General features: G+C 47.7%; 1 protein-coding gene across 3 annotated transcripts in view; it reads right to left on the bottom strand.

Moving 5' to 3' along the window:
• Positions 1–12,270, bottom strand: part of UGGT1 (UDP-glucose glycoprotein glucosyltransferase 1) — an 88,616-nt gene that overhangs the window by 53,442 nt on the left and 22,904 nt on the right. For all 3 annotated transcript variants that reach the window (XM_055125536.1, XM_055125537.1, XM_055125535.1), the window contains 6 exons: positions 11,325–11,425; positions 9,401–9,500; positions 8,111–8,171; positions 6,200–6,291; positions 2,652–2,802; positions 615–734 (listed from right to left, as the gene is read on the bottom strand). In XM_055125536.1, the coding sequence (XP_054981511.1) occupies positions 615–734; positions 2,652–2,802; positions 6,200–6,291; positions 8,111–8,171; positions 9,401–9,500; positions 11,325–11,425 (625 nt within the window). The remainder of the gene's footprint in view (positions 1–614; positions 735–2,651; positions 2,803–6,199; positions 6,292–8,110; positions 8,172–9,400; positions 9,501–11,324; positions 11,426–12,270) is intronic.

Below are 12,270 nucleotides of genomic sequence, written 5' to 3' on the forward strand. Positions count from 1 at the left end.
ATTCATCAATAAAGAATGACAAATAAGAACCAACAGATTTAGGGGCTGGAGCGATAGCACAGCGGGTAGGGCTTTTGCCTTGCACGCGGCCGACCCGGGTTCGAATCCCAGCATCCCTGAGCATGGCCAGGAGTAATTCCTGAGTGCAGAGCCAGGAGTAACCCCTGTGCATCGCCGGGTGTGACCCCCCAAAAAAAAGCAAAAAAAAAAAAAAAAAAAAAGAACCAATAGATTTACTTCAGGGGATAAATTGAAATACTGAATTTTAGAAATCGGGATCTTAAAAACAAAAACTGGAAACGTACTCATTCTGTGCGTAAAAGGGAAAGCAGTCTTCAGGTGGAAACACCACAGACTAAGGCTCGGTCACAGAGCAGACGGTCTCCTCTAAAAACCCACAGAAGCTGCCCTGCGGCCGTGGCTCCCACAGATCCACAGAGCCAGCCAGGGCGCTGTCGGTTGGAATATGAAACCAGGGAAAAAGTGAATTTAGTGGTGGCAGTGGTAAAAGAAAAAGGAGTTAGCAAAGAGTGAACATTCTAGAAACGCCGACAGGAGGTAGAGGAAAAGCAAGAGAGACGACTCCCATCTACACTGTAAGGACTTCTACTTACCATGTTATGCAAGTTTTTCCTGATCTGCCGGATGACTCCAGGGAAGGTCGGTCGAAGCAGTTCTTGGAGACTAGAGGGCCACGAATTATACCTGCTATCCACTTCCAGGTTGTTGATCCACTAGGGGAAAAAAAAGTGCAGAATATAATTTTAGTCAACATCAATATTTCAGTAATTTCAGTAATAAGACATTGTTTTAGGAAGAAACCCGGCCAGATAACTTCATCATCGGCCACGATCCAGAGTCGAATGTCCTTCTCTCTCAGAAGGGAGCGTAACACAACACACGCCATCTCTGCTGGACCCCACACAAGTGTGCTTCATTCAGGGCGCCCGGGTGGGGACAGGGGAGAGCCCGCCCCACCCCAGGGACCCAGCCCTGGCAGCTGGAAACCTCCGGAACTCAACCGCTGCCATGCTCACGGCTGCTCTCCACACACTCGGGACACGCCTCATCCAGAAGTGAACGTATTTCTGGACCACGCAGTCTCATTTGCGGCCACATGACAACTCATACCTCACACCACCCAGACTCCACATTCGATGGAATCTAAAGTAGGAGGCAACCAATCTTAGAGGGAAATTTTTTTTCCACAGATATATCTATCTATCTATATATATATAAGCACACAAGGCTCAACCTTTAACAACATGTTAAAGTGATCTTTTGTAGAAAGGATTAATGAGCCCTGGGTGAAATACAACAATCTTCACGCTCTTTTCTCTAAGGAAACTTTTTTGTAGCATCTTCAGTGGTTTTTCATAACAAAAAAAAATAAATTATTTCGGTTCTGCTTTGGGGCAGGGATTGGGGTTCAGGATGGAAACACTCAATATTTAGTGATGGGAAGATGTAATGATGGTGGGATTGGTGTCTGAATAGTAAATGTAATTAAATATTGTGAACTTCTTTATAAAATAAAAAAAATAAACTCATAAGACTGTTTTACACAAATCAAGTTGAAAATGAATGACTAAAACACAGCCATAAAATGTCAGATGTTCACAACCTACAAAGTCAAAGAATGGCAAGAAGATGTATGAAATTTTTTGTTTTATTTTGTTTTTTTTTTGTTTTGTGGTCACACCCAGCAATGCACAGGGCTTACTCCTGGCTCATGCACTCAGGAATTACTCCTGGCGGTGCTCGGGGACCATATGGGATGCTGGGAATCTTACCCGGGTCAGCCATGTGCAAGGTAAACGCCCTCCCCACTGTGCTATCGCTCCAGCCCCAGAAGATGTATGAAATTTAATATATCAAAGAGCCCAACAACATATGAAAAATGGAAATGAGTTGAAAAATGTGAATAATAAATTTACAGGGTAGGGAAACAGTAGAGCGGGTAACCCACTTGCTCTGCATGCAGCAGACCCAAGTTCGACCCCCCAACGTCCCCCCAAGCCCCACCAGGAGTGATCCTGAGCACAGAGCCAGGAATAAACCCTGAGCACCACGGGATGTGCCCTGCTTCCCTGAAAAAAAAAAAATTGCAGGGAAAATCTAAATGCTGAATTAAGAGAGGACATGTATTGTCACCAATATAATACAAACTTTAGCCACAACAAAATTTCATGTCCTTGAGGCTGGAACGATAGCACAGCGGGTAGGGCGTTTGCCTTGCACGCGGCCAACTTGAGTTCGATTCCCAGCATCCCATATGGTCCCCCGAGCACCGCCAGGAGTAATTCCTGAGTGCAGAGCCAGGAGTAACCCCTGTGCATCAATGGGTGTGACCCAAAAAGTCAAAAAAAAAAGGGGGGGGAGTGATTTCACCTCCTAAAACTAAAAACTGGTCTCAGTATCTAAGAACAGGCTACAAGAGAGAGCAACAGGAACACTCGTGTCCAGGAACAGGTCTGTGATCACTCAGAGAAGGTGATCTCATAGAGATGAAGACTTCGTTACTGCCCAGCCATGCAGTACTCCAGTTCCAGGAATCTACCTAAATAAATTCTTTGCCTCTCATAAAGACAAAAGAAAAGAACGATAAGATACCTGGCCCGAGGCCCAGTGAACACTGAGGAGATACCTACTGAGATTGCAGGGCACCTGATATCCACTGCATAGTCGGCCTCGGACGGCTGGATGTTCAGCTTCAAGACGTTATGCAGAGCGGCGCCTTCTATCCCCAGCCTGTGCAGCCCTTCCATCACGCGGGCTTCGTTCCTCAGCACGTCGAACAGACTGCGGGGGGCGGGAGCAAAGAGCAGAGAGGCAGAAACACTAAGGACACCGTTTAGACTGGAAAGTGCCTACCGAGCTAGTTGAAAAATAAAAAAACGGTAGTTATTCCCGTTATTTCATCAAAATACGTAGGACAAAGTAAGTAGGACTAGCTTGTTTTCATTTTTGCCAGTTGCATTATGTACGGAAATCATCACTCAGCAGAGACATACAGAAGCCGGAGTGGTAGTGCAGTGGGCAGGGCACTCGCCTTGCACGGGCCAGCCCAGTGCAATCCCCGGCACTGCACATGGTCTCCCAAGCCTCGCCAGGAAGGATCCCCGAGAAGGCCGGGTATGGCCAAAAACAAACAAACAAAAAAATCCCTTCATCTGTCAATTCATCTAATCTCTTACAACTGTACATGAGTCCTAAATTTATTTCAAAATGAATCTGTTTAAAGGCACTAGAAAAAGAGTTTATATGTTGAATATAATATGAGCACCAGTGTACCCACACGGATACAGATGCCACAGAAAAGGGTCTCACACTCCTTTCGTTTTTCTGGGAGAGGCAGAAAACAAAGGAGAAAAAGATGGGTGAAAATCTTTAGTTCTCTATTACCTAAAATGGCTGTTAATGAGCAAGTTCTCTGTAACACACTGAAACATTTTAAATGTTTATTTTTTTTAACTAAAAATCAATAAACAGGGCGATCTTTGTTTTGTTTGGGGGCCACACCCAGCAATGCTTAGGGGTTACTTCTGGCTCTGCACTCAGGAGTCACTTCTGGCAGCGCACAGGGAACCGTACGGGGTGCCAGGGATCAAATTCAGGTCAGCCGCACGTAAGGCAAGTACCTGCCCACTGGACGATTGCTCCTACCCCCTTTCCTTTTCTTTACTTTTAAGTGCCATTCCCACTGGTGCTCAGGTCGTGTCACCAGGGTCATGAGAACACATGACGCTTGGGAACACAACTCTGAGCCAGAGCCCACAGCCACACATGCTCCACTTCCTGATCGACGCCCCAAGCCCAGGACTGAATGGGTGTCTCTGAAGAATGCTTTGCTAACTTCCCACAGGCTCTGTAACGCGGTATATGAAGATAAAAGCTTCACTTGGTAAACAAGGTGAAAAAGATCCTACTATGGAAACTGCTTCTTCTGAAGGATCAGTAAGTCTTTGGTTTTGCTATACTGAAGCCATAGGATCAACCATGTCCATGTTAATTCTAAGGCTAAGGCAGGAATTCCACATCCACGCCAATGACACTAGCCCACTTCAATTCATGAACACAAATCACGAGTTGACTACTGGATCACATTCTTTCTTTGCACAGTTTTTTGATTTTAGCTAACATGGTGTTTGGATGTTGGCTAACATTCTTGCTACACAAAGGTACTGCCCCCCACGACCACCACCCCAGTGTCCAGGAACCTCCACTGCCCCGACTTCCCCTATGGTCCACCTTGTACTTCCCCACGCTTCCTACACTGCTTGGTAATCCAAGGCCAGAGTCTGTCGTCACGTGATTTGGTCTATTCCCACTGTTTGTGTCTCTAAAGACCAAAGATAAGTGAGATCATCCATTATTTGTCTTTCTTACTCTAACTTACAATTATTTTATATGATGCAATCCAGATTCATGCAAGTTGCACAAGAGTTCATCTTTTCTTACAGCAAGATAGTATTCCTCTGTGTGTGTGTGTGTGTGTGTGTGTGTGTGTGTGTGTGTGTGTGTGTGTGTAGGGGGGTGTCTATCACAGCTTCTTCATACGTTCACCTGTTATTGGGCACTTGGGTTACTTCCATAATCTGGCTATTGCACTAAATGCTACAATGAGCAAAGGTGTGTTTTCAAATAAGTGGTCTTTCGTCTGGGGGGACAGATGCCGGAAAGTGGATCACTGGATCACATGGAAGCTCCAAACTGTTTTCCACAGGGGCAGAACCAAGCGACGTTCCCGCCAAGAGGGGATGAGAGCCCTGTCTCACCGTGCCTAATCACCAGCTGCTACCAGGCTACAGGACGTGCCATTTCACTGGTGGGAGAAATCTCAGTGCCATCTTGATTTGCAGTTCCCTAACAGTAAATGACTACAAACACTTTTTCATTGCATCTGTATGTCTTCTTCGGGATTACCAGAGCATGGTGAGTGCTGTGTCTATATCAGCCGTTATTTTATGTACAGTGTAAAAGAGCTCCTCCCACTCAGTAGGAAGCACTTATAATTCAGTCCCCATTTCTTCTGACAGACAAAGCCTTTTTAATTTGATCTAGTACCATCTGTTCCCTGTGATCTTGACCAACAGAGTCAAATCACTGAAGATACCTCTGAGGTCCACAGCCTAGATTTCTGCCTATATTTCCTCACTGTATTTTGTGAATTCCAGTTCAACTGTGAGGCCTTTCATGCACTTAGAATTAACTTCTGTGAAGTGCAGACTCAGTCTCATTTGGGGCATACGGCCTCCAGCTCTGCCGGCCAGCACTACTCGCTAAGGGGCTCTCTGTCTTCTTTCTTCTTTCTCTGCTCCACTTCCCCCGCTCGGCTGCTCTGTCCATCAACCCAGGGGTTAATCTCTGGGATCTCAATTCTTGCCTTCTGAGAGTCTATCTTTAACAGGGCCACTTTTTTTTTTTCAAAGGCAGGTATTATAATATCTGAAACAAACCACCTTCTGGGAAACCAGGGGAAGCATTCTGAACAAACTATTTCACGTTCTTTCCAGAAGTAAAGGAATCTGCTCTTTTCCATTTAGATGATTAAGCAGAAAACTGACTCTAGAGCAGAAGGCACACAAAACCTTTGCGTGTTAAATGCCCAGGGCCTGCAGTGCCCATTCAAATGAACATGACAGGACTCAGCCTGAGCACCACAGAGTGTGGCCGACCACCCCCCCCAAACACACACACACACACACACACACACACACACACACACAATATTAAACTAAATTACATTTTTTAATTTTTAAAAACTACTGAAAGGACAAAAGGTATTCTCCGGACCTGAGAGAGAAAGAGCGAGCTGGACCATATATGTTGCATACTGGGGACTGGGACGATAGCACAGCGGGTAGGGCGTTTGCCTTGCACGAGGCCGACCCGGGTTTGATTCCTCCGTCCCTCTCGGAGAGCCCGGAAAGCTCCCGAGAGTATCCCGCCCATGCGGCAGAGCCTGGCAAGCTACCCATGGCCTATTCGATATGCCAAAAACAGTGACAAGTCTCATAATGGAGACGTTACTGGTGCCCGCTCGAGCAAAATCGATGAGCAACGAGACAACAGTGGTACTGGGGACCCAGCACCAAACAGTCCCTTGAGCACCATCAGCAAGGTTTGGCCTTGAGTACAGGTGAGGCCCAACCCCCTCCCACAAAAAGCCCCAAGACTAAGAGAACTATAGTCATACCTGAATACGTCCTGTGTGTCCAGGTCAATATGAAGCCCGTTGATGAACAGTGCCGAATCCCCGGGCTGCAGTCCTAACGTCCCCTTGAAATACTGGAAGAGTGAAAAGAACAGGAAGGAGCAAGGAGAGTTCACACACATGCGTACAAACGCTGAGAGCCGCTTCTTAAAGGAGGACGGACGCCCTCGGGCCGGAATGAGACTCCCTCGGGGGCCACCCACAGATCCCTCCGAGCTACAGCAGCAGGAGGTGGCTGAGGAGGCGAGATCCACCTGTCCCCACCCCCCTCCCAGTGACCCACACTACGGCACTGTGGTGGGGGGGGGGTTGCCCGCAGGCAGTAATGCTAAGTCCCCCGAGTGCTGACGGTGACACCGTGAAAGGAACTGTCCCTCTCCCTGCCCTGACGCGGCCACCAAGGAGCTGACAGTATCCGATACTGAGAGAAGTCCAGGAAGCCAGGAACAGTGTGTGACTCGGCACGGTGAGACAGGACTCTCACCCACTCTCGGGACTGTCACGTGGTCTGCCCCGTGGAGGTCGAGCACCACAAACCCTATAAACCATCCCGAGCGCACCGAGGGACGCTGGGCTCATTAAGAAGGATCCTCCTTGGGGTCCCCTCAGCCCTGTTCCCTGGGAGACCACCGTGGGGCCTGACTAAACCACCGGAGCCCTCAAGCCAGTCCCAACCTCCCAGACCCAGCTCTGATGCCGCTATTCTAGAGAAGTCTGGTCACTCGGCTACCCCATAGCACAAGCAACCACTGGGCAGGAGGGGGAGAACGTGGCCCCTCACTCCCCCGGGCTGGGAGGAAGAGGCCAGGGACAGCAGTCAGAGAACTAAGAAGACTGCAGCTGGACACAGGCTCACAGGCAGGGGGGCCCGGGTTCAATTCCCAGAACCAGCTAATCCCCTGAGCACTGCCAGCTGAGTGATGCCAGAGCTCTGGGCCAGGAATAGTCCCTGAGCACACCACGGGCAGCCCAAAAACGGAAAATGAACTTAAGGGTCTGGTATCATATGAGAAAACCGGGAAACCGTGCAATAAGGAAGTCGCAGCTTTTCCTTCTTCCCTGCCAAGGAGCAAGCAGGGTGTAAGGAGAAGTGGAAATTTGCATCGGTTTTAAGAATAAATTTTCCCCCCAGGAGAGAAATGATTTACGTATTTACATGCAGGTGACTACCACGACAATCTCTGAGCGGAGCCAGGAGTAAGCCCTGAACACTGCTAAATGTGGCCAAAAAACAAAACAGAAAGATAGAAAGAGAGAGAGAGAGGAAGGGAGGAAGGGAGGAAGGGAGGAAGGGAGGAAGGGAGGAAGGGAGGGAAGGAGGAAGGAAGGAAGGAAAGAAGGAAGAAGGAAGGAAGGAAGGAAGGAAGGAAGGGAAGAAGGGAGGGAGGGAGGGAGGGAGGGAGGGAGGGAGGGAGGGAGGGAGGGAAGGAGGGAGGGAAGGAGGGAGGGAGGGGAGAGACTGAGCCAGAAAGAAAGATCCACAAGCCGAGAGGTGCCGGAGGCCAGGATTCAGTCCCAGCACAGAGTGCCCTGAGGCAACACCATGAATGGCCCTGAGCACAGACAGGGAGAGTGGTCCGAACACCCAAACACCAAAAGAAGAAAAGGAAAAAAAAATCAGATTCTTTTGACAATTGTCTCCAACCCTTCAGCTAGGACTTAAAAGCAGATGCTTCTAGAAAGGGGGCATGCTGGGAGAGTAAGAAACTAAGGGCTTTGTTAAACAAACTTGTGGCACCTTTGGATGCTTTGAATTATACTCAGACTTTGATTAAAAATGTGCATAAATATCACGTTAATAAAATACCACTATTTCTAATAAGATGTAAGTAACCCAGAAAGCCCCACTGAAGACAGCACAGAACAGAACGGCCACCGTCCCCCGGTCAGTACCTTCTGATTCTCTTCTACTTCGGTTCGAAGTTCCGAACTCACGGCTGTTTTGGTTATTGCTCTGAGGAAACAGAAGTATGAAACTGGTTTCACATGTCATACAAACGTCTTCAATTTCCCATACTTACGTATGAAACAACACATCGCTTGAGAAGTTAAAAAATGAATAGAAGAGAACTCAAACTTCACAACTTATCAATATATTTCTCCTCTCAGATGTGCATTTTTTTTTTCAACAGTACAAGATTCAAACCCAAGGCAAAGTAGCTCTGGCATTTGAAAGCAAGTATATGACTCCCATCATCTTAAGATTCACATAACTCTAGTCCTGTTTATGCTCGTGACCGCTCACGGGCTAAAGAGTAACAGTGAATAAATGACAGCAGAGTGATGGGCCTACGTAGGTGCCTCTCACTGCTGCCCACTGGGCTCTCCCAGCAACCCTGAGGTGAGGCAGTATCTCCCAGGCCAAACCAGGCGAGTCTGTATTACTTAGAGCGAGGCGAGTTCTAAGTCCAAAGAGCTATTTTTCAAGACTAATCAATCAACAAATTTATCCACAAAATATCACTCCTCAGAAGTTGAAACGCTTCATTCAGAGAAAAAGATCAGCAACCAACTTATATGCCAAACAACTTGCCCTAAATTATGTGTGGGTTTTTTTTTTTTTAACTCAGTTAAAAGCAGGATCAGGAAAGACGCAGGCAAAATATTACATCGTCACTCGACACAAGTCCGTCTCTAAGGCTCATTTCCCTGCAATCAGACTAAATAAGATGATACATATGGAAGTTTCCAGGAAGAAAACATGGTCCAAGCCAGACCCTAGACACCTGCCACCCACTGCACTGTGCTGCAGCTTTCAGGACTGGCAGGCGGGCACCCCCATCTCTGCCCTGCTGCTCAGGAAAGGGCCCGCCACGGCGTTTCTTATTTGCAAGTGCCACGGAAATAGCAAATGGAGGTGCAGAGAGCACGGCCTAGGCTCGTCCTTGCACCCACACTCACAGAGCCCTGCAGTAGCTGATGCTTTAAGGAGCGATAGCACGCGGTAGGGCGTTTGCCTTGCACGCAGCCGACCAAAGTTCGATTCCTCCGCCCCTCTCAGAGAGCCTGGCAAACTACCCGTGCGTATCTGATATGCCAAAAACAGTAACAACGAGTTTCAACAAGTCTCAGCTTTAAGGAAACATACAAAGGAAACACTGATTTTCTAAGCATGGTGATATTTTAATGGATGCATTCTTCAGTTCAGGATGAAGACAAGAAAGCATTTGTCACAAAGTTTACCTGGCTTTCGTTGGGAAGTTCTGACTAAGATCCTTCATGACCACCAACGCTAACTCAACAGGGGCAGCCAAGATCCGGGCGGCGGTCTGGAAACTTAAGTCTGAAAGATCCAAATATATTCCAAAGTGCATTAGTGTTCTGCACGGGAAATAAATGGGAAAGCACATTGACATCACACAGTAACTTCGGTGTGTGACAAGACTTCAGAATGCAGGGGCTGGAGCGATAGCAGAGCGGGTAGGGCGTTTGCCTTGCATGCGGCCAACCCGGGTTCAATTCCCAGCATCCCGTCAGTCCCCCAAGCACTGCCAGGAGTAATTCCTGAGTGCAGAGCCAAGAGTAACCCCTGAGCATCGCTGGGTGTGACCCAAAGAGAAAAAAAAATGACTTTAGAATGCACCATTTATAGCACTTACACTGTGATGTCGTGGTTCTCGTTTCACGAGGTGAATATATAGCAGCAGCAGAGCTGCCCGCCCTCCAGGTGGGGCCCTGCAGCTCCACACCTGACCTGTGCCGTGTCACCCCTAAACTAACACCTCGGCTCCGGAGCCCTTCTCACTGCTCCACCCTCCCACTGAGATGAGTCTCTGGCTACACCACTGCCACAAAGAGACACATAGTAAGAGGACAAGGGGCCAAAGTGAGCCGCCCTAAAGATTCTGAACAATGGGTCGACAGTGATACAGTGACTACTATTAAACATTAGAAAATGGATTGCTTTCTTTTCTAATTTACCATGTCATTCTACCTTTAAAATTCTTAACATCCTCAGAATCATGTAAATAAACACAATTAAATTCAAATTGTACATTGTAATACCACACCATAAAACTGAGTCATCATAGACATCCCCCAGTGATGTTCAGAGGCTAAGGGCTATACGCTAATGTCCATGGAAAGGCCATGTGGGACCAGGGATGTGGACTTCAGCACGTGAAGCAGAAACTATAGCCCTTCTGAGCTATTTTTTTTTTTTTGTACTAAGACCCTCATTTCAACAAAGCACAAAGTTAAGCTGTTTCAGAGGCAGCCTCTAATCTTGTTTTTAATTCTGTGTACTGCAGGTTAATTTAATATTTTATTCTGCAGGCCTTTGTCTCTGACTTTGCAAACTGGTCTTCCTGCTGGAACATACTGTGATGTTATTTCTGGAGATAAAATTGGTGACAAGTGTAGAGGAATTAAGATCTATGTTTCCCTTGATGGTACCGCTTACTTTTCTATTAGTAACACAGCTAAAGATCCGTTTACTGCAATTCATGCTGAGTCTATTTTTATTTTTATTTTTTTGCTTTTTGGGTCACACCCAGCGATGCTCAGGGGTTACTCCTGGCTTTGCACTCAGGAATTACTCCTGGCGGTGCTTGGGGGACCATATGGGATGCCGGGGATCGAACCCAGGTCGGCCGCGTGCAAGGCGAACGCCCTACCTGCTGTGTCATGCTGAGTCTAGATTGTGAAAATTTTCATTAAAAGCATATATGCAGAGAACCGGAGGCCTGACACCACACAGTCCCCACAAGCACCTCCAGGTGTGGCCCCAGGGGCCCTGAGAACCCCCGGGTGACCTTGGTGTCCCCCAAACAACTTGTGGCCCATCAGCACCAAACCCTCAGGCCCAGAACCAACCCAGAGTGGGCTCTGGGCACCGGAACCCTGTCTGGGAGCTCTGCACAGAGAGAGGAATGGCCCAGGAAGGGCCCCTCCACCCTCAGCCCCAACCCCAGCTCTGGCATGGACCCCTCCTTCCCTCGCAGCCCATGTCAGGGCCGTGCATCGTCCCCGAGGGCACAGGTCTTTTTCCCTGGGGCCTTCCTCTCCCTCTGGAGAGCCCCAGTCTCCTCAGACGCATATCCTCCATCAGTAAACCAGTTGTGGTCAACCCAGAGACAAAAGAGATAGTTACTGATATTTTTATTACCTTGCAGCTGCCAGACCTTTAAAGGTGCCATTTCATTCGTGCTCTCCACGAGATGCCTCCTGAGCTCTTTCAGCTGCTCCCTCAGCTGGGGGTGCAGGTCCCTGAAGGAAACAGGAAACCAGCCTTTACATGTGCCTTTACATGAGCCTTTCCTTCCCATCGCACACTGAAAAGATGCCTGCAATTTTATAATCTTCTCCTCTTCAGTAAAATTAAAAAGAATCCTACAGTACACTCCAACAAAGGGTATTATTGTTCTTTTAAAATGTAAGTTAATAACCCAAAAGGAGAGAGAACAAAAGGGAATGCCCTGCAGCAGAAGCGGGGTGAGGTGGTGGGGGATGGCGTGGGGGTGGTGGGAGGGACACTGGGACCATTTGTGGAGGAGAATGGGCCCAGGTGGAGGGATGATTAAACGATCACTTCATGACTGAAATGCACACACAAAAGTTTGTAAGTTTATAACTACTGTACCTCATGGTGAATCACTAATAAAAAATTTTTTTAAAAAAATGTAAGTTAGGGGCCGGAGCGATAGCACAGCAGGGAGAGCGTTTGCCTTGCACTCGGACAACCTGGGTTTGGTTCCCAGCATCCTATATGGTCCCCCGAGCACCACCAGAGTAATTCCTGAGGGCATGAGCAAGGAGTAACCCCTGTGCATCACCGGGTGTGACCCAAAAAGAAAAAAAAAGTAAGTTAATATAAAAAAATTATAAATTTATATTAAAACCATAACATTTAAACAGAATTTTTTTTTTTTGCTTTTTTTGGGGGGGGTCAGACCCAGCGATGCTCAGGGGTTATTCCTGGCTCATGCACTCAGGAATTACTCCTGGCGGTGCTCAGGGGACCATATGGGATGCTGGGAATCGAACTCGGGTCGGCCGTGTGCAAGGCAAATGCCCTCCCTGCTGTGCTATCACTCCAGCCCCAGAATTTTTTT

Source organism: Sorex araneus, chromosome 2 (genome assembly GCF_027595985.1).
Source record: "Sorex araneus isolate mSorAra2 chromosome 2, mSorAra2.pri, whole genome shotgun sequence".
Lineage (NCBI taxonomy): Eukaryota > Metazoa > Chordata > Mammalia > Eulipotyphla > Soricidae > Sorex > Sorex araneus.